Here is a 22974-nt window from a genome sequence, read left to right as displayed (position 1 = left end):
CCTGTTCTTTGCCTCTTAGGCCCACTAATACCTGTTCTGTGCAACCATCTACTCACTCCTCTATTGCTAGCTACTTGCTTCTTCTTTTCTTGCTTTTCTTTTTTTCACCACAATTAGGATCTCTGCAAAATAATTGTTTTCAGGTACATTTCACAAGATGAAAGCAGTTTTCCATTCTTCTCATCGTTCTCATCATTCTAATCTAATCATTTAAGCTATATGTGATTCTGTCTCAATAATGCTAACCTTTATTATTGAGTTGTTTTTGAATAGCCTCGTTATTCAAATATACTGTCTGGCTTCACAAGACACATGAAATATCTTTTGTTGAACCATTTGTGATAATACAGTTCACACTACAGTCGAGTGTGATGGCATTATAAATGATAAGCAAACAAATGTCCTTATGGTGTATGTAAAATTAGCCACTAGCTGCAATTTTAAACCGCTACACACACATTCTCTCTGTCTCACACATACATGCACGTATATTACAAAGTCAACTCTTACTAGTAGCTTCAAATATGCTTATTTCTATTGGACTGCAATAGCTGTTGGTATAAATACCTAGATTGTATGTGTTATTTTCAATGTCTTCATAATATATTATTGTTTTGTAAATTAATCTTATAGATATCTTTAAAAGTTAACCACTGAAGTTTGTTGTGAAGCACATCCTACACCTAAAATTACTTCACGTCTTTTTTATCTCCCAAATCTGGAAACAAAATCCTAGAGACAATGGATGATGCTTCCTGGAAAGTGTTGAATGACATTACCCCACCTTCCACTTCTAATCTAAAATGGGTAAGGACGGATTGCAAGCATCTCAGATAGAGAAAAAAGTATTTATTCATTCTCATCCCCTTATTTTCCTCTCCAACTTGTAAATATGTGTAGGTGAACCATTTCTCACAAAAATACTGTTATATATCTCCCAAGAAAGATGGGGCATTTCAGATCACTGCTGTGGGTGTCACATATTATACTGGACTTGTGTGGGTATGTGTTTGTGTGTATATTATATGTCTCAGCAGATGACATCATTTGGATGAACATGGAAGCTAAGCAGGATTGGGCATTATTAGCATATGGATGCAAGATCAGTAGAAACCCCTAGAGCAGTGATGGCGAACCTTTTAGACACCGAGTGCCCAAACTGCTACCCAAAACCCACTTATGTATGGTCAGTGCCGGGTGGGGGTGGCCAATTGGCTGGGGGTGGCCAATTTGGTGGGCATGGCCCATTGGGTGGGCATGGCTGTGGTGGTAACGGCAGACTGGGTGGGACTAAAAAGTTCAATCAATCAATTACAACTTTGTGAGATCTTTTTTCCCCCCGCGAGAAGTTGAAATTGATTGATTGATTGAACCTTTTTTTTTTGCACATGGCGGGGGAGGCCTAAAGCGAAAAGGTTTTATAAAACCCAGCTGAAGGCCTAGAACTGGGGCGATGGCGCACGTGCCGACAGAGAGGGCTCTGCGTGCCACCTGTGGCAGGCGTGCCATACGTTCGCCACCACGGACTTAGGATTAGGGTTACATAACCATGAGCAAAATGGACATTGCCAACAAACTCGGAATACTTGGGTATGGTTAGAAGGGCACTGGCCTTTCTAGCCTGCCCTATCTATTTATTTATTTATTTATTTATTATTCGAATTTATATCCCGCCCTTCTCCTTGCGGACTCAGGGCGGCTGACAATCAATTAAAAACACCGATAACAATCACAAAATTAAAATTAATTAAAATGAAATATTTAAATTGTCTGATTAAAATATGATTAAAAATCCCTCTAAAACCCCTCTTAAAAATTACCCTAGGCCAGTCCCGCTTGTTGGAATAGCCATGTCTTGAGGGCGCGGCGGAAGGAAGGGAGATCAGGGATCACCCTGATCTCTGGGGGAAGCTCATTCCAGAGGGTGGGAGCTCCCACAGAGAAGGCCCTCCCCCTTGGGGTCGCCAGCCGGCACTGTCTGGCCGACGGCACNAGCAGCGGTGTTACGTGGGAGCGACGAGTCCCTCCCAACACCGCCCGCGCGGCCGCATTTTGGACTAGCTGGAGCCTCCGGGTGCTCCTCAAGGGAAGCCCCATGTAGAGAGCATTACAGTAGTCCAGGCGGGAGGTGACCAGAGCATGAGTGACTGTGCGCAAGGCGTCCCGGTCCAGAAAAGGCCGCAACTGGTAAAATACATGGGAAAATCCAAAGGAGGAAAATTCCACTTAGGGTTAGGGTTAGGTCACCATGAACTCATAGAGCAAAATGGACATCGCTAACAAATTCGGAGTGCTTGAGTATGGTTAGGACGGCACTGACTTTTCTAGGCTGCCCTATCTATGTTTCCTGGTAAAATACATGGGAAAATCCCATTGTAGGAAAATTCCACTTAGGCCTATAGTTATAAACTAGAGTGGAAAGTTGAAAAACATCCCAAGATTTTGCAGACTATTTCAGTACTTTCTGTACTTTTCCAAGAAAACTGCTTGGTTATGTAGCCCATGAGCTCAGCTTTTGGGCATCTTCTCTATGTAAAAAAACCCCCTACTACCGTCAAAAGACCAAAAACCAATTTATACAATATACAATACTTAAGCCATGGCATTTCCATATCATCACTATTTCTGCCCCCTCCCATTTTTAAAAAAGCTTTTTGACACTAACAATCATCTTCATTCATACCACTAACCTCACAATGCTGAGCACATTGTTATTGCTCCCTCTAGTGACCATAAGAGTGCATTCAGTCAAGATCTGTAGAGATTCTCAGTCATGCAAGTCATGGTTGTCCCAAATATGCTTTTTCACAAGGTAACAGGACTTTCTTTTTTCTCTTTGAAGACGTTTTGCTTCTTATCCAAGAAGCTTCTTCAGGTCTGACTGGATGGTGGGCAATGGAAGGATTTATACTCCTTGCAGACAGCTGGTCATTTGCATTCTTTTAGAGCAGTGGTTCTCAACCTGTGGGTCGGGACCCCATTTGGGGTCGATCGACCATTTCACGGGGGTCGCCAAGCAAGGCTGTCCGCCATTTTTTTTGTCCGCCATTTTTTCCCCCTTTTCCGGCGGGTGCCTTACCTCCCTTGGGCTGGGCCAGCTGGTGGTCGGCCTGCTCCATCTCTGCCGCTTGCCAGCTACGCCTCGGCCGGCGCAGGGGGTGGAACCACGCATGCGGGGCGCTCCCGGGCAGGGAAAGTCCTTGACTTACGACCGGTTGGGTAGTCCTTGACTTATGACCAGTTTAGTCCTCGACTTATGACCGGTTTAGTCCTCAACTTACAACCAGTTGGGGTCGCGGCATTAAAAAGGTTGAGAACCACTGTTTTAGAGAGTTGTTGAGGCTTATCTGTGTCGTCAGGGTCTCCTGAGTAGTAGGTTTGTTCTCCTATGTTGTGCCATACGTTTATGAACAACTACTTCATAAACATATAGTACAACATAGGAGAACAAACCCATCAGGACAAGACTCAGCAGTCCATCTGCATTTAAATGACAAAGGCTGCTTTTTCAAAGACAGGAAAGTCCACATTTTGGACAGAGAGGACCTCTGGTTTGAAAGAGGGGTCAAACAGGCCCTCTCTCAACAGAGGGGGAGGGATAGCACATCATCTATCTTCAGTTTACAACAGAATCCTTTTAGCAGTTCCAAGAAGGCTCCACACCCATTCACACTACTCAGGTGACCCTGACGACACAGATAAGCCTCCAAGTGGCCTCAACGACTCTCTGAAAGAATGCAAATGACCAGCTGTCTGCAGTAGTATTAATTCTTCCATTCCCCACCATCCAATCAGAGCTGAAGAAGCTTCTTGGATGAGAAGCAGAACATCTTCAAAGAGAAAAAAGAAAGTCCAGTTACCTCATGAAAAAGCACCTTTGGGATTCAATCAAGGCCTTCCTCCCCATCCACCATTTTGGCTCATTTAAGCGTCCGTTTCTTTGATTATCCTGCTGACATTAAAAGTCCAGTGAAACATGGAAATCAAACCTCTACAGAACTCTTTTTGGAAAAGTGCAGTGAGAGTGAAGGTTCCTGTTTAACTTCTACCTTTATAGCTTTTTATTGATAGTTCTGGCAGCATCCAATCATTCACAAGAAGTTTCATTTGAGGGGAATGTTTATTTCTTTAACCTATGTTTATTTATTTTTAATAAACACTTGCCAATAAAGGAGAATATTTGTAGCTCAGGGTTGAAATGAGGGGTCCTCTTTCTTGCAGACTAGCACTGATGATGTTACCAAGTTTGGGAAATGAAATGTCTGCAAGAAAACAACCAAGATCAGAGAGCACCAAGGATCCCTCTATAAACCCTTTATTCTGATCCCAGGAAACTACTGGCATGATTTCATAGCTCTTCTTCGTTGTCAGGCAGTGGACCTGGCTTGATGCTGCACCCACTCAGTGCTTTGAAGGCAGGTTCTGTGGTTACCATAATCCAGGGTCTTTTCAGCTGCTCTCTGTTCTTTTTGCTCTAAATGGGGCTTTAGAACTGGCAGAGATAAGTAAACTCCAGATGTTGCTGAACTGCAGTTCCTCAATATTGGCCATGCTTCCTGGGGAATTCTGGGAGATGTAGTTCAGCAATACTTGGTAGGGCATCAATTACTTACCTCTTGTGATTAGAAATAGTTACATCTAAAGCAAATGGAGAAGTTTGGATGGGTAGGTGGGTGAATTATAGCAAGCCCTTTCCTGCTCAACTACTCACTGTGTTGTTTGCACAGTAGTGTATTATGTTTATCACACTTCTGCAAGCCCATTCTCCATTGGCCTCCTTTCAAACAAATGGATACCTGGACAAATTGAATTCATACCATTCAAAACGTTGTTCCTTCATGACTCCGTACTACAGCATTCCAGTAAAACATAAAACAGCAATGTTAAGTATGAGAAAAGTTCCCACTATTGTTGGGATTAATGTATGAGGCTACGATATCTTAGCTGAAGAAATCCTTTAGATCAGTGGTTCTCAACCTTTTTAATGCCGCGACCCCAACCGGTCGTAAGTCAAGGACTAAACCGGTCGTAAGTCGAGGACTAAACCGGTCATAAGTCGAGGACTACCCAACCGGTCGTAAGTCGAGGACTTTCCCTGCCCGGGACCGCCGCGCATGCGTGGTTCTGCCCCCTGCGCCGGCCGAGGCGTAGCTGGCAAGCGGCAGAGACGGAGCAGGCCGACCACCAGCTGGCCCAGCCCAAGGGAGGTAAGGCACCCGCTGGAAAAGGGGAAAAAATGGCGGACAAAAAAAAATGGCGGACAGCCTTGCTTGGCAACCCCCATGAAATGGTCGATCGACTCCAAATGGGGTCCCGACCCACAGGTTGAGAACCACTGCTTTAGATCATTGGATGCAGAAATAGGATGTGCTGATATCTAGCAGTAACATCCAGTAGCCTTATTAAAAGGAGCATCTAATCCTATCTCTACAATTACAGTTTCACAATTTTAGATGTTGCCAAAGTAAGTGTCATGCAGCCACAAAACAAGTGGCTTCTTTGGATAAGGTATGCACTCAGGGCTATTTGGAATAAAAGAAAAAGTAAAAACATTTGGACATGTAGGAATTTCAGGTGTTTAAATCTATTTGATGTGTCATACCAAACTTGGGCCATAAATAACATGGTTTTTTTTTCATTTAATTGATGGAAACTTTCTGAAGTTAATGTGCCAAATCATTTAGCTTTTTAAGATACAGTATTTTTTGAACCCCACCTTTATCATTTTTATAAATAACTCAAGGTGGCGAACAAACCTAATACTCCTTCCTCCTCCTCTTTTCCCCACAACAACCCTGTGAGGTGGGTTGGGCTGAGAAAAAGTGACTCATGCTGGCTTTGAAGCCTAAGGCAGGACTAGAACTCACAATCTCCTGGTTTCCAGCCGAGTGCCTTAATCACTAGACCAAATTGGCTCTTTTCTGTTATCAAACAAAGCACTACACTTACCCAACCCTGGAATAAAAAATAATAAACAATATAATTTATGTTTTCTAAGGTGTGGAATCGCACTGCTGCATTATGCAACTCTAAAGGGGGAAGGAAAACCACTATAGCGTGACAGTAACATAATATTCAGAGAGTATAAAAGCAATGAGTGTGCAATAAATAAAATCCAACAACTTCAAATGGGTTTCAGAAGCATACTGTAGCTTTCTCCTATTAGAGAGTAAAGGATGAGACAGAAACATGAAATTTGTAGTAATTCATTATTTGATGGTTAGAGGCTTTTTTCTTTATTGAAAGTTGGCAGCAATACAAGAACTATGTAAATTTTCAGGGTCTCCATGACGTTCGAAAGAAAACTTTTTTTTCCCCTTCTGTATTTACTTTGGAAAACTCCAGAACTGATCAGGAGAAGTTGAGAATAAATTCTGAGGAATCCAAATTTCCTGATGGTTGTTCTTTTGCTTTTTGTTTGTTTGGGCTTTGGTCAAATGTAAAAACCAATAAAACGTACATGGCAAAGGACGCGTGTTGGGGATACAGAACAGGGAGGCAAAGTAGGCAAAGACAAAACAGAAGTCTGGATGCAATTGATAAGTTCCACAAAGTCATGCCTGTTCCTTAGTTCATTCTGTCCCTCTGCAATGGAATGAAAGTTGTATACACACTTGGTTGTAGAGCCCAAAGATTCTTCAGCATTCATCAGATTCCTCAAAAGGATTATCCACCCCAAACTTTCAGTTCCAATTTGTACTCAGCCTGGTTCTGTAACATTCACCTGAGGTTTTGTACTTTCTCCCCTTGGACCAGAAAAAAAAAAACCCCATTGCACCATCAAATCCTACTTCTTTTTCAAGAAAATAAATATTTTGTGTACAAAATGTAAAACTAAAAAATTCTGCTACTTAAGTTTGCATCCCAGCCAGGCTGGATGGCAGATAGCGGGGGGCAGGGGGTGAATATATGTTGAAGCTTGCAGCATATTTAGTATTGAGGAGAGGGGGCATCTGCCATTAAGAGGGGGGGCTATGTAGGAGTTTTGTTGTTTGTGTCCCTTATGTGAGAAACTCCACGGCAGCTACTTCTGGCATGGAGGACTTTGAACAGCAATGGCTGAGCCATGTTTTAGTAGTCAGTGAGTGGGTATCGTAGGAAGATAAAGACAAGAATGATGCAGAAGGTGGCAAGTGCCGAGCTGGTAATGTTAAAAAGGCGGGCGGTCTTGGCATCTTCAACAGCACCATTCAAGTCGTTGAGGAGTTTTTTATCTCGCACCTGGAAAGAACAAAGAAACAAATTTGGGGACACAGGTTAAAAAAATAGGAAACTAAGAAATAAGGATGAGTTTAAACCTCCGAAATAGAGAGCAATTGTCCAGGATCATTTCTATTTTGCAATTTTAAGTGAAGTTCTGACTTGAACATGGTGAACAGAAAGAACCTGACATTTGCTGCTAGTGTCTCATATCCAACAATAATATTACCTCTGGCTGGAAACCTTAGCTGCTTCTTCCAGTTTCAAACAGTGAGGGCAGGACTGCTGTATTTTGTTTTTTTCTGTAAAGGAAAAAGCCCCCTCAATGGGAAGGTAGAAGGTGATAAATGGGATCAATGACACATGTGAATGGTGCTAATTAGCTTTGCCTAGAAGAAAAAAAAATTGTAAGGGCACTGCAACTCTCAACAATCCAGGAGTTTCAAAATCTGCTGCTTTGGATGTAGATCATGGGGTGAAAATGAGATGTGGGTGAATATGCTATTAGGACCTTGACGTAGACTGAAGTGTCATGTGAGGGAAGAAACCCATTGTACACACATTTTATTTTTCTGAGATTGCCACTTCATGGTCCTGAAACCCAGAAATGTCTCCTCTTCAAGTTATTTGAAACATGAAGTCTGTATATGTTTCTGTGTGCATATTCTGTGCTAGGCAGGCAACTGCAGTCCTTTTCAAAGAAAAGGTAAAACATGTCACAAGTTTTCCTTGCAATAAGAAGCCATTGACGGGACTAACAGAATATTAAGAGAATTGGGTTTGCAGGATCTTCTGCAGAACATCTACAATTTAACCTAGGGCAGGGCTTTTCAACCTTTTAACAGATTGTACCACTTTTAGGACATTTTGGGTTTTACTGGTTAGCTTCATTTGTTGTTATAGAAATGGCTAGTTTATAATATTATGGAAAAGTAAAAAGTTGAGGTTCAATGTCAATGCTTCCTTTCTACTGTAACAGAGGAAGTCAGAAGTCAATGCCTTTTCTTTTTCCCTTCTCCCCCTCACTTTTCCCTTTTTCTCTCACCCTTTGCTCGCAAAAGCCCCCCTCACCCTTTGCTCGCAAAGCCTCCCACTCGCTCTTTCACTCACTCACACATTGCTCGCAAAGCCTCCCCCTCTCTCTCTCGCTTTCACTCACTCACCCTTTACTCGCAAAGGCCGTTCCATTGCTCTCACTGTTTCGCTAAGAAAAGCCTCTTCTCTTCTCTCTTTGTGTGTGTTTTTTCTTTCCCTCTCCTACCAAAACTTGCACCTTTTATAGCTTCTCCTCTTCTGGTGTGCCGGAAGCTCCAATAAGCATGTAGCCATGCGCACAGACCCTGGGGCTTCTGCTGAGCCCTGCAACTCTAGCTGATCTCCTCCAGGCTTGCGCAGCATCATTTTAGCTTGTTCCCTCCCCCGTTACACTTGGCTAGGGGTCGTGTATCACCTGCCAGGTGGTACGTGTATCACTGGTTGAAAAGCCCTGACCTAGGAGTAGAGAAGATATAATGGTTTCTTAGGACAGATTGATATATTATCTTGCACATCATGATTATACTTAAGATGTTAAAGCAGCATATTTTGGAGTGATTCTAATGAACCCAATATATTTTAGAGTAAGAGCTTAAAAATGAATAGAGTGAGAATCCAAAGTTGCATCATTGAGAATTGTTCCAGGTGTCCATACTCTTTGGGCATGTGGATTTAAATCAAGGTAGATGTGGTTTCAAGTATGCCTAAACATTCTGCACATTATACAATTCTGCTATAGTGCTTGGTCAATGTTTTCATCAGCTACAATCCACTTCATCAGCCATAAAAGGCATTAGTCACAATTGGCAGATATATATATGTACAGGTGTAAGGGGGAAGGGTAATAAATGAGGTCAAGTGGCAATAAAATAGCAAAGGTAGAGTTTGGGACAACACATTTAAATCAATGCAGAAGAAACATAGTGATCATTTATGACAGCAGGAATAAACCCTTCATTCTAGCTCAGTGTTTCTCAACCTTGACAATTTTAAGGCATGTGGACTTCAGCTCCCAGAATTCCAGTCAGCATTGCTGGCTGTGGAATTCTGGGAGTTGAAGTCCACATGCCTTAAAATTGTCAAGGTTGAGAAACACTGTTAAAATCTAGCTTTATTACATTAATTAAACTTTGTGATGAGATGAAAGTAATTCTTGTGGTACTTCATGCTCAGACTTTTATAATAGCACCTTTTTAAAAAACATTTTAATTCAGTAGCCTCCTACTGGAATTTCAAGTATCTAGTGATCTGGAGACCAGTTTTTGTCATAATGTCCTTGTTTATCTTGAACTCTCACAATGTTCTGTTATTGCTACAACAAATTAATATGGCAATCTGTTTTTTTTTTTTTGGCTCAATGTGAATCCAATGAACAACTAACCTGGCTCTTAGCATGATTGCCCAGTTGCCATAAATCAATTCACAGGGTCAAGAGGGGAAGTAGTATATTCTGGAAAGGCCAGAAAGAAGCTAATTGATCCCAAGGGGTCTCTTTTATTCCAAACATCCCAATGATCCTTGCCCCACAATATAAATGACTGAGCTATTCCCTTTCCTATTCAGTGGATGTAAAAATGCCAGCAGCCTATTGTTGAGAATGGCAGGCTTTGTATTGCAACCATCATCCACACCGCACAACTTTAAGACAATTAGCTATCTGCTCCAGTCCATTAAAGATACAGTAATAGATTCCAGCTGCAAAAAAGGCAAAATGTTGCAGCTAAGTATATTACTCTGTAGTGCCTGTCAGCAAATAAATAATCAATACAAAATGCAATCTGGGAAATTAGCCCCAGTGGAGAATCAGCCTGAAGCTTACAGCATAAAGGAGTTTTTGACTATCTGCATCTCCCTCACTTTGCAGAGGCAAAATCTCTGAGAGATTGCAACAGCATTTTATCTATTCCCAAAGAATGCAGAATGGAGGACATTAAAGCAAGTTCTGAAGAAGGCTCATCAATATTCATGTAATTGAAAATGGATAAGTTGCAGGGAGGCTCTCTGGATCGCCCTGAGAGGGTGATACATTCCTGAAGGTTGAATTAAATCATTTTGTCACTCTGTATCTTGAATCTGCTGCTCGATTATTTCTGTGGCTTTATCTAACCCTAACAATAACAAATATTCCAGAGAGGGACATATGACCGCAATTGATTCATAACACTCCTCCATCAGTGTGACCTAAGATTGTCAGATATTAGAAAGGAAAGCAGTCTGGCTGGAGCCAGATGGATCCTTAGCCATGTTAATAAAACAGCCTGCAAGATTTTTAGCTCTGATTCTAAACAATTCGACCTCTAGTCCCAGGTCCAAATTTAAAACACATTTAGGAGTCAAAAAGCAGGGCTTTTGATAGTGTAACAGGGTTTTGAACATAAGCCCAATTGCAGTCTGTATAAGAATCTGCAATAAATACATTTAATGAGGGCTGCGATGAAGTATAGGTAGGCCTCAACTTATGACCATAATAGAGCCCAAAATTTATGTTTTGTCACATTTTACAACCTTTCTTGCCACAGTCATTAAGAGAATCACTGCAGTTGTTAAACTAGTCACATGGTTATTAAGTGAATCTGGCTTCCCCACTGACTTTGCTTGTCAGAAGGTCGCAAAACGGGATCACGTGACCCTGGGAAAATGCAACCGTCATAAATATGAACCAGTTGCCAAAGTCTGAATTTTGATCATGTGACTCTGGGTATGTTGTAATGGTCATGTGAAAAACGGTCGTAAGTCACTTTTTTCAGTGCCGTTGTAACGTTGAACGGTCTCTAAATGAACTGTTGTAAGTCGAGGACTACCTATACCTTCTCTGTGTCTGATGAAATTTTGAAATGTCCGAAAGGCTCTTTTGGGCCACAGAGGAGGCATGATTGGCTTGCATTGGCTTCTTTCTGGAAACCAGTTTCCAGTTAGCAATAGCACTTAGACTTACATACCACTTCACAGTGCTTTACAACCCTCTGTAAGCAGTTTACAGAGTCAGCATATTGCCTCCCCCCCAAAAAAAATCTGGGTCCTCATTTTACCGACCTCGGAAGGATGGAAGGCTGAGTCAACTCTGAGCCGGTGAGACTCAAACTGCACAATTACTGGCATCCAGGAGTCAGCAGAAGTAGCCTGCAGAACTACATTCTAACCACTGCACCACCCGAGCTCATAAGTTAGGTTTCTTTGATGCATTTAACTTGCTCCATAAGCTGGTTATCTGTATGTCACGTATGAATCTTAAAACTTTGGAGAAAACCATTTTATTTGCAATTTAGGACAAAATTGCCAACATCTGATGAAGTAAACTCTAGTTTATGGGAAAATATGTCATAGTAACTTGGTTTAGCCTATAAAATGACTTGTACTGTACTTACTTCTTCTATCTTTATGCTAGGTACATATTAACCTTCTACCATCACCTATTTTTTCTAACTAAAAGCATATGTTAGTCAGCAATACTGAGAATGGAATTACTATTATTGCTATAGAATACTGTACTAAATAATCACTATTGGAAAACCCATCCAAAATGACTTAGATCTATAAATTAGACTGAGAAGTTGAAAAAATATCCCAGAAAGAGGTATTGACAACTTATTTCATTTTTGTGCCCCTCCCTGCAGGCAAAAAATCTCCATGAATATTTCCATTAGTCACCAGGAAATTAGCTCAACTTTAAGAACATCCTATGGATTTCTTTTCAACAAAAACAAGAAGGTAGCTTCTTTTACAATATGTAAAGCAGGCCACCGTGTTTACTTAATCATTTTTATTGTAGTTAAAAATCCTGGCTTGACATTAATGTGTGAATTAAACCTGCTTATCGGCACTCTCCGCACGGCTGTAACTAAACACCAATAGCGAAGAGTATCCAATCTTTTTTGGGCTAGTGGGCACATCTGGAAATTTGTGAGTATATTGTCAGTACTGTGGCTGCTGGGAGTGAGGGAGGGAGCCTGCCCATTTATGCTAGCAGGGCCATTTTCTCTCTCTCTTTCTCTTTCTCTCTCTTTCTCTCTGGTACACCCAGATGGGACATGGCATTATAACACATTAGCTTTAAGGTCTGCAGGAACATTGGTGACCTGGGTCATTGTTTGGGGATCCCAGAATTAGTACTGTAAATCATTTACTCTAAAACAGTCTTTCAAATTGAAACATATATACTGAACATATATATTATAGATAGTTGAATTTTATGGCTGGAGGCCTTTGCTATGGACAAGGAACTGACTTTGATTATTGTTTTGCTTAGTGTCTTCCACTGGATGAATAGCTCTTGCACTGAACAAGGCTAAACACCAGATGTCAGTGGTGGAGCATGTATAGAAAACCCTTTGTTCTCTAATGCAGCAGAACTGCATAGATCAAACGATTATTTTTGATGAAGTCCAAAAATAATTCCACAAGTTCACACATGTTATTTGTTTATCATTATCACGGTATTCACACACATTTACCTGAAAGAACAGCCTCCAATATATTTTGTGAACCGAGAGTTCTGATTCTCCTCTAAGGCTTTATTATTTATCCCTGCAATTCAGGAAGGAAATTTTCCTAGAATTAAATTAGGATTTGAGTTTCCTTGCTGGCAGCACCAACATTAGAGGTTCTTCTTCCTGTAAGAGTTCATGCCAGACCTTTGAGGTAGGCCAGATCAGGAAGACTAGACTCTACAGGAAGGTTAGAAACAGAATCTGACAAGGCGGGACAAGAAGTAATGGATAGAAGATCATTAATGAGAGATCCAATCCAGAACTCAGGAGAAATTTCCTGAAAGAGAGAACAACAATTAACCAGTGGAATGACTTGCATCCAGAAGTTGTGGGTGGCCATCATTGGAGGTTTTCAAGAAGACAATGGGCAACCATTTGTCTGGAATGGTATAGGATCTTCTGCTCAAGCGGGGGTGGGGGGGGGCTGGACTAGAAGACCTCTAAGGTCCCTTCCAACTCTGTTATTCTGTATCTGCATCTTCTCTTATACTTCCTCTTATAGCCCAGTGAGGAACCTGGGTCTCTTTTTCAGACAATCTCCCTTCTCTCAATAGATTCTGACTACAGTATTCACTTCTAAGCTATTTCCGTGGCTTTCTTCATTTTCTGACTTGTTTTTTTTTTAAAGGTTTAGCCCTATTTGTTATATCCAAGCCTTTTTCCCCCCACAGTCAAAATCATATCATTTAAAAATTGGCTATTTTAATTTTGGGGCTGTGCATTTTATTTTCTGGACATCGTTGTTTTATAAGGTTATTCTATTTTTAAAGTACCTGATTTCTTTTAGTATGCATATGAGGTTTTTGTGATTATTGTTATGGCTTTATATTGGGAGCTGTCATGGCTTGGCTTGTTTTAGAGACAGCAGGCTAGAAATCTGTTAAAATAAATAAGAAAATAAATCACTGGTGAACTTGGTGCTTGTTTGGCGAACATTCACCTCTAACTATTGCTGCACGTCCAAGGATGCAGTTTGTGTTTCCAGCACACCAGTTTCTAAAGCCTGAAGTTTATTTCAGGCCATACAGCAACACCCCGTGCATCCTAAATATGTGGAATCTTCCATTTCGTTCTTCTGTAAAGATAGTCCTTGCTTAAAAATGTAGTCTGCTTGCTCTTGGGGAAAAAAAAAACAGCTCATAAATGTTTACACAAATGCAAACACAAAATCCTTAATAAAAAAAATCTTGTATAGCAAAAACCTGTCTGAGAGGGGGGTAATTTTTCTTGCGGAAAATAAAGCAAGTTGACTTTTGTTTTGCTTTATCCAATGTCCTTTTGCTGCATCTGCCTGTTCACAATCCACAACTGTTATAATAAACAGGAATCAAACCATCAAGGGGCGCGAAATTGGAAAGTACATTGATGAAGGGGTTCAAGGCTCATTAGGGAGAGGAAGAGGGAGAGAGAGAGAGAGGGGGAATTAAGAGAGAGACAGAGAAAGGCATATGAGCATCCTCGGTTTGCTTTCATAGTGAGAGCTGAGATTTTCCGATGGCTCCCTTAAAATTGGGGAAACAACAGATACTTCTAAGCCTTGGAAAACCAGCAGCTCCACTGAGAGGATTAATTGACTTTCAAAATTTGGCCAATCTGCTTATTTCTTTTTGTAGATTAAAATATCATAACTGATGACAGGAAAAAGCAAAACCTGAATTTGGAATACATTTAATAATAACTATAATTTGCAATGAGATTTTGAAAGAGGATAATTAATTGGCATTTTCTTATACAAGAAAATAATTTAACGTGCTAGCAGACCTAATATTAAAAAGCCAGAGTCACCATATTCAAACTTATGCAAAAGATTAGAAAAGTGGTTCTTCCACATAATATACCGACCAAAACCAAAAAACTGTAACCCACTTTTTCCATAAGAGTTCCAGGTTAATTTACATGAACATCTTGTTTTATATTTATCTCCATAACTAGAACCCCGTGGGGGAGGTGGGAAGTGATATTGAGCTGAGGAAAATACTGAGCAGACATCACCTACTGAGAGCTCTGTTATCAAACAAGGATTTGAAGTTGAATCTCTCTGGTCAAAGTCCAGCACATTCATACAAAATTTCCTCTGTGCTCCTTCCAACTCCTGTCCCTCGGTTGCCCATCGCATTGAACAACAAGAAATGGAAGTAGGCTAGATACAAGGAAGCAGGGGAAAGGGTTTGATCCTGTATTGGGGGAAAGTGGAAGCAAGGTTGGGAGAAGCGTAGTAGCTGGGCACAGGTGAAAGAGAAAGACAGTTCAAAGCAAGGAGAGAGAAAAGGTATAAAAGAGTGACTGGAAAGAAAGAAAAGATTTGTGCTGGATTGCAGCCATGGTTACTAGCTTCCAAATGGTGGGTGTGACCACATGAGAAAACTCCACTCTTTTATAATGCATGCAATACACCCAATGCATCTTGATTAAGGATGGCGCTCCTGATGTCCGGTTATGAACGCCATTTTAAAACCAGTGACTGTCATTGTGGACACCCCTGATAATGACAAGAGGCACCTTTTCTCTATTAAAGTGTTGGACGCAGAATAATGTATTAATGTTACGGGAAGAGCAATTTTGCTTACATTTTTTTAAGCTAGAAGAGTCCTTCAACAGAGAATACTTTTTGGCTTGCAAGATATTAAAGATCCTAGCTTCCACAGAATAGCATGAGACTACTAGAGATGAAACTGGACTTTGGTTGTGCTTCTTACGTATTGCCAAAATGTGGCAAAACTGACAGTGTTGTCTCTAGTTTTAGTGAAGAATGCTGCAGTATGCATGGGTAAGATTTAGGTTGGTAATATAGTCTTAATTTTTCTGTATTACTAAAACTGAAAACCTCAATTCACCAATGATCTTCTCATTGAGAGATAGTATCTGTCTCTTCCTAGGAGACATTTCTTCTTGCTCTTGGGAGCCATTGTGTGTATTTTCCTAATGAGATCCAGGGCAATGGAGGTTGCTTCTCGGGAACTTGCAACTTTTCGGTTGCATTAAAGCTCCCAGACTCCCTTATCAGCAATTCCAGCTAATGGTAACAGATTCTGGGCATTGTAGATAAGTATCACTAGAAGGCCTTTGATTTCCTACAGCTGGTTTAGACTCCTTTTCTGCTGAGATGCGCAATGAGTTCTTCTGTCCATCTTTGCAAATGAGTTTGTCATTTCATTTCCCCTCTTGCATCAAAGGCAGGGCAAGCTTATGAACACAATGACACATTTGACAGAAGCTGCTTTGTGCAGTGATTTTAAATATTATTACAGCTGGGTTTATTCTTGTCTGCCTATGTGCACAGGCATTGTAGTCTTTGCTGTCATTGCAAGAACTTGTGTTCTGCAAATATCCATTGGTTGGGCAATAGAAGGAGAAGAATTACAAACTTTTCCTCTAGCTTAGAATCAGGTTCTTTGAAACTTCAGACTCAAACTTCTGCTGTGGTTGAATCTGTATAAACATTCAGCATGAAAATGGACACTTCTAATATAGAAAAGAACTGCATTCTTGTAATGTTTTGATTTGTCCTTTGCACTGATTACAGTAAGCAAAAAACTGATAGAAGGTTCTTCAGTACTTTCCCCCAAATGGAGCAAGACTTGAAGGCTTTGCACCAATCACTTTTCAATAAGAAATACCAAATCCTTTAGTAAAGATTGCAGGTTATTTTTAACATGAATGAGGACTCACAAGCTGAAAGTCTAACTGAATAGATAACTCATGTTGCCTATACGATAACCTTCCAATTTGACGATCCTAAGTCCAAAAAGGAATAGGAGTCAATGCATCAATAATCCTTTTTATTCAGCAGCACCAATACAATACTAACAGCAATGCACAACTACTTGGCCTTGTAAAATATCCATATGAATGGACTTCCTGCATGAACATCTCAGATGCTATTGAACCCAAGTTGTATCAGATTTTTAAAAGCATGGGAGACACTTTTAGATCTATCTACATTATCACTATGCTAGCTTTTGTTTTGCTTTGTTCCGATCAGATTTTTCTCACTAAATTGTTACTTTAATTAATTCTTAACCTCATATTTTTAAAGCACATAGAGATTACAATAATGCAAATCACAAGATTGCAAAATGGAAGTTCTGAAATATATATTATACCAACCACCAAGGCATAAGACAATGTAATTTAAAATCAGCACTTGTAATTCAAGATAAAAGATGTCCACTCCCTCTATATATTACCACATTCCCAAGAAGATAGATTAGATAGTGAATGTGAACTAAAATGGTATGAATGCTCACTGATCCAGGTTAACCTTCCCTAATATAAAGCATGTAAGAACTCCCATAATTCTTAGCCAGCACATTCAGGATCCTTGAGAATATTGGGACATGTAGCCCTAAGATATCTGATAGGTCCCAGCTTGGAGAAGGTCAATCAAGTAAAAGCAATTGATAGTTGCCAATGTTAGGATTCTAGCCTAGCCTCTTGAATTCATGCTAAACTGTCGATGACTGTCAGGCACCAAGAATTAGGACCATACATTAAATTGTAGCACAGAAGATTTATTCAAGACTATACATAAGAATCTAATCAACTAGCGTCAGCACTAAATTGGCACTAGGTAAGAATCAAGGGAATTCAAGAGGGGTCTGGACTTGGAACATTTGTGGCAGTGTAAGGACTCTAAGCTTATGACATAATTACCTCTGCACCCAGCTCTGCCTGCTCTTATTCTACAATGAGACTAAGAATGTCTATAGCTTTTAATATAATTGTATGCTTCATAGAGTGAATTTACCTGAAGTAATTTCAAATTATTTGATACTTGCTGTATGTAGACTGCTGCCAAACTTTAGAAAATCCCCGCTATATTTATTCTTTTCATGGTTCAACAAGACAGATAAGGTGAAATGCATCACTGAGATACAGATTCTGTAGACCAAAAACTTTTGTATAGCAAAAACTTCTCAACAGTTCCTAGAGGGATTGCAAAGGCCTACAACAAACACTGGAAGACCCAGATTTCATGAAAATGTGTTATCTATTATATAGATTAAAGAATAATCTCTGTGGATCTAGTTTCCATTCTGTAGCTTTTAAAAGAGATCTGTATAAGGCTATCAAAGTCATATGTGAATTTATTTAAAATTTAAAGGCCTTGCTCACTTCCAATTCAACGCTTTGATGCCAAATCAGAAGTTCTTATCTCCTGGGGAAAAAAGAGACCAGTGGATAACCCACTCTAGGACTTTAAATATCCAATCAATTAACTTCTCTTTAGAAATACACTGATTTGACTTCAATTAGGATTATCACCAGGTAAACAAGTAATCAACAGAATTCTCTAGAGGGACAATTCGGACATGACAATTGGAAGGAAAAGGAAAAGAGAATACTGGAATTGGGATATAGAATACTTTTTTGTGAAAAAGGAAGGGAACGTGAATATATGGTAGCCTTATGAAGAAAAGGGAAAAGCATTTCTGCTCTTAAGCCATATCAAAGATATGTAAATTTTTAGGAAAAGCGAAATAGTTTTTTGCTTTTCCTAGAGATTTAAAAATAAAAGTTACTGCAACTATAGCAAAAAAAAGCATTGATTACTCAGAGCTATGAAAAAGACTAATTTTGGAATGGGGATGCAGGCAATTTTGAAAAGCTTGCAATCCTTTCAATAAAAATCAGGTGTATAGTATAAATGTGCATGAGTTTAACCTTTTTTTAAAAAAAAATTGAAGCAGCAGGGTTTATCTTATAATTATCTCTGAAATTACTATACAGCAGCATGCTAGAAAAAATTACATTGCATAAGTGATAAAATTCTACTTGCTGTTCTTGAAAATGTCACGATTTCTCTCACAGTTGTAGCATTGTATGTTGATGTATAGAATAGAAATACTCTTTCAAATCAGTTAATTCAGTGAAATGCACCCAGAAAAAAAATCACATTGTGAAATATATCAGCATAGCAGTGCTTCTGAAACAATACGGTAGGTAACTACATTAAAAGTCCCTCCTTCCCTCCCATTGTCTCAATTAAGAGTCATGATAGGTTATAAGAGTCAGCAGGAAACATCTATCTGCAGCCAAAAGTATTGATCCATAATAAATATAAAAAAATAAAAATTACTAATAAAAATTACAAAATACAATAGTAATAATAAAATAGGTAAAGTTGTAATAAAACCAAGTATCAAGATAATATAAGCAAATTAACTTAAAATAAATTGAAAAACAAGTAAAGTAATAGTGGAAATAATAAACTAGTCAATTAAATGCTCTTCCATCTTCAGAAGCTTCCAGAACATCAGGAGGAATTGAACAGACCGAATTCTAAGGGGATGCTATCCCATAAGACCAGGACAGAAACAGCATCTCCTGACTTTGTCTCCTTTTATTTGTTAAGACATCATCTTATTATACTAAAGAGCCCCCACCTTATAGGAAGCCCACTGCTAAGAAGATTGAGGCCACTAAGCTGTTCCAATAAGAACTTAGTGTTTTCCTTTGGAAAACAGAAGAGGACCTTCCATCTAGATCAGGGGTGTCAAACTGCCGGCCCACGGGTCGGATGTGTCCTGCCGAAACCGCGCCCACCCCATTGCCGGCAGTAGGGAAAAAATCACGATACGTCACGACACGTCACGTGACGTTGCGAGTTTGACACCCCTGATCTAGATAGTTCATGGTATATGGAGGAGGAACTGGCCTAAGTGACACAGTTGGGGTAGTTGGTTTTCTGAACTACAACTGCCCCTTTCATTTTACTCCTTGGCACTTGCTCAGCAGTACTGCTATGAGGGAGACTAGAAACCTGCTTCTGTAGCCACTTTTTTCTTTATTAAATGATCTGCGACCTGGACATCAGACTTACAAGGTAGACCTGTCTAAGAAACCAATACCATACCTTCTGCATGCCGGGTGATTATCAGGGCTGCTTTTATTGTAGCAGTTATAGATGCACCTCTTTGGTAGATCAGGGCTGCTTTTATTGTAGCAGTTATAGATGCACCTCTTTGGTGTCACCTGGTGGTTGATAGATTAATCAGGTACCTATGAGCATCCTTCAGATCCACTTCTTTCTTACATTCTGTACTAAAGACCCTTTCTTGAACTCTGGCTCCGAGAACACTTATGCAGCAGCTGTATGTCGGCTGCACAAATCCAGGTGCCTGCTACCTTGCAGTTAAGGGAAACAAGCTCTTGGCTGCTATGAAGTCGTCAATAAGTTAACAGCCTTTTGGTAAAAAAAAATGATCAGAAAAGAATAGATTGACTTAAACCTTACAATAATCATCCGGCATGCAGAAGGTATGGCAATTGATGTTTCCCATGGCTGGGGATGGTTCTAGTGTTACTCAGGGAACATATCAATCATTGACCTTACTTTGTTGCATGGAAGAACTATATGGACATCAGCATAGCACAGTGGTGGCGAACCTATGGCATGCATGCCAGAGGTGGCACTCGGAGCCCTCTCTGTGCGCACACATGCTGTTGCCCCAGCCTCGCTTCCCCCACGACTCCCTCCTCACCAGCAGCCCCCCTGGAGGAGAGTTGCCCCCGAGCATGGCCCATGCGAAGCAGCGCAGCCAAGGACATGGCAGCCAGGCAGCGTAGACAAGACTCTGCTCTCATGCCCCATCGTGCACAGTTGATGCTGCGGGGCGTGGGCAGAGGGCATGGCCGCCATGGCGCTGCTGGGCTGCCTGGGTGATCTGCGGCGGGCCCTGGAGGTGGTGAGTGGCCCTGCGGGCAGGCAGGCCGGGGGATGGGGTGGAGGTGGAGCAGGAGCGGGGCAAGGGGTAGAATGGGGGCGGGGCCAGTTTTTCGGCACTCGGTCTCTAAAAGGTTCACCATCACTGGCATAGCATGTTAAAGGCAAACTGTGGGAGCAGCAAGATTCATGCCAACATGACTTCTTCCCACCTCTTAGATGGGAGGGAACCACTGCGGAGATAAGTGTGGATGAGTCCACAGATCTGCTGTTCACAGATCTGAAGATACATTTTAAATAATTATTCATTACTTATGCCCAAGAAGCTCTTTCATGGCTCTCATTTGGAAAGGATTTTGGTTAGAAGCCTGAGGCACCATGTGCTCTTTTTAATCTCTCTGGTCAGTCTGACTGGTATGAATGGTTCCTTCTCCCTGTCTCTAATGATGGCATTGGAGACAGACTCTTTATCCGTTTCTCTTCTTAACTCCTGATCTCAGGAGGTTACTGAAATTATAGTACTTTGCAATTATGAACACGATCCCTGCCCCACCTGTCTCTATTTACTTTGCTAGCTGCAAGGCAAGCTTGATGTTTCTTAATTTCTATAAATCTTTGTTCTTCAAAGAAAAATGATAAAATTATGAGAACTTGCTGACTGGATTTCTTCATTAAGAACTTGCTGCCAGCTGGCCAACCACCGGTGAATGGAAGAGCTGCAAACTCTTTTATTTCTCAGAGTGCAAACTGGAACGTCAACATTCACTAAAACTGTAATTATAAGTACTCCCCTTGTTAAGAAATAATCCCATTGGACTAAGTAAGAAGCAGGCTTGGCTTACCCTGCATGTTCCCGTTTGCACTGGGTGTCCTAAGCTACAATTTCAAGAAACCTAAAAATTTGGGTTTACAGTATGTGTTTTGCTTCCTACCTGTAAAAGAATGCAATAGCTGGTTCATATATAGATATTTATGACTAAGTGACTGAATGAAGAAATGACATACGACAAAAGCCACAAAAGAAAAAGAGAGAAAATGGTCTCTTAGGCATATTGGCTTTAAACGGAGACAGTTCAGACATTCAGAAGTAAATAATTGATACGATGAAGCTTGAATTCATATTTATGTTTAATACAAAACACAAACACAATTACAGGAATCAATAAGTATCAACAGGGAAGAGGAATTTTTAAGATATAATCCCGAAGAAAATTATTCTTTGAAGCTGCTACCTGCCCTGAAAAGGAATCCTTTATTGGCACAATTTAGATTGGAATTTTATATACAAACATTTCCTATGTTTGTAGGAATGGGCTCTTCAATAGGGACTGGACTATCAAGAATTTGCAGCATGGGATTCTAGAATTTGAAGTCCAGCAGATTCAGAGTGTATACTGTTAAAGAGGGTGGCTCTATACACTAAGTTGGGGTGCAATTATAATAATGTAAGCCTTGGTATGGTCCTTATTTGATAAAATGACCAAAAGGTCGTTGGCCTGATCTTTTGCTCAAAGATAAGAACCAATTCTCTAAGTATTGAACTATACAATCTAAACATATATACAATTGATTTCTTCCTTTTTTTAGATACTGGAAGAAAAAATATTTTTAATGTAGCAATGAACAGATTCTAAACATACATAAAGCCTTTGAGCACAGTATAAGACTGGATCCATAGATCATACCGAGGTTACTTATTTTTATACTAGGATTCTGTGTCAGTCTGAAAGCAGCCCCCATAACCTCAAGTTTCAGTGACGGCAGCAGTAGTGGACAATTGAGATGATTTATCTCAGGCTCAATTGCAGTATAACTGAAGTTGCTGACATGCTGCAATTCCTTTTCATTTTTGGAGAGAATCTTTACCTTACCGTTCCTTCTGGTTACTGTGAATCATTTGATCTCTCATTGATTGGATTCACTCTTAATTGTTTAGTGAATACAAGTTAAATATGGCCAACTTATCTATAATGATCAAACAATAACGATTAAGGAACAAATCATTCAGTTACTACCCGACATTCTAACTAGATGATTGCTACTGATATCTAAATTAGACTTAATAATTTAAATAATACGGCATTTTAAAAACTGGTTTATTTTATTTGTTTATTAGATTTATTTGCCACCTATCTAGCCTTGCGGAGACTCTGGACAGCTTACAACATTAAAATTGTTGGTATTTGCCAAAAAGAAGCAGATCCTTTTAAGTCAATTTCTTACTGCCTAAACAGACATTTGCTAGGTTTTGAAGGGCATGACAAAAATGTCATCCTGTTAATCAAAGTTAATCAAGATATCCCTAGATCCACAATTGCATTTACAGAATGTATAAACATGCTTTTGCCACACCAATTCCACCTGCTGAAAAAACTGAAACTTTATTTGGTAAAAATAAATACGTTATAATCAATATATCTTTTCTCTCACTCATTAGGTATTATAGGCAATTATAGTATTCTCATTGAGTTGTCCTAGATCAGTGGTGGGATTCAGCCAGTTCGCACCAGTTCGGCAGAATCAATAGCTATTTTTTTGTTGCCCAGGCCCAGAATGGACTTCTGGAAGCGGCATCCACACAGAGAA

At 40.1% G+C, this 22974-nt stretch overlaps 1 protein-coding gene across 1 annotated transcript in view; it reads right to left on the bottom strand.

Moving 5' to 3' along the window:
• Positions 1–6893: 6893 nt before the first annotated feature.
• IFITM10 (interferon induced transmembrane protein 10) overlaps positions 6894–22974 on the bottom strand; it is a gene marked incomplete at its 5' end in the record, with an annotated part of 30461 nt that continues 14380 nt past the window's right edge. Inside the window, one exon of the mRNA XM_015819695.1 lies at positions 6894–7221. Within this exon, the coding sequence (XP_015675181.1) occupies positions 7072–7221 (150 nt within the window). The remainder of the gene's footprint in view (positions 7222–22974) is intronic.

The sequence above is a fragment of the Protobothrops mucrosquamatus genome, unplaced genomic scaffold (genome assembly GCF_001527695.2).
Source record: "Protobothrops mucrosquamatus isolate PMUCROS unplaced genomic scaffold, P.Mucros_1.0 scaffold968, whole genome shotgun sequence".
NCBI classification, from domain to species: Eukaryota; Metazoa; Chordata; class Lepidosauria; order Squamata; family Viperidae; genus Protobothrops; species Protobothrops mucrosquamatus.
This window is presented reverse-complemented; position numbering and strand designations above follow the sequence as displayed.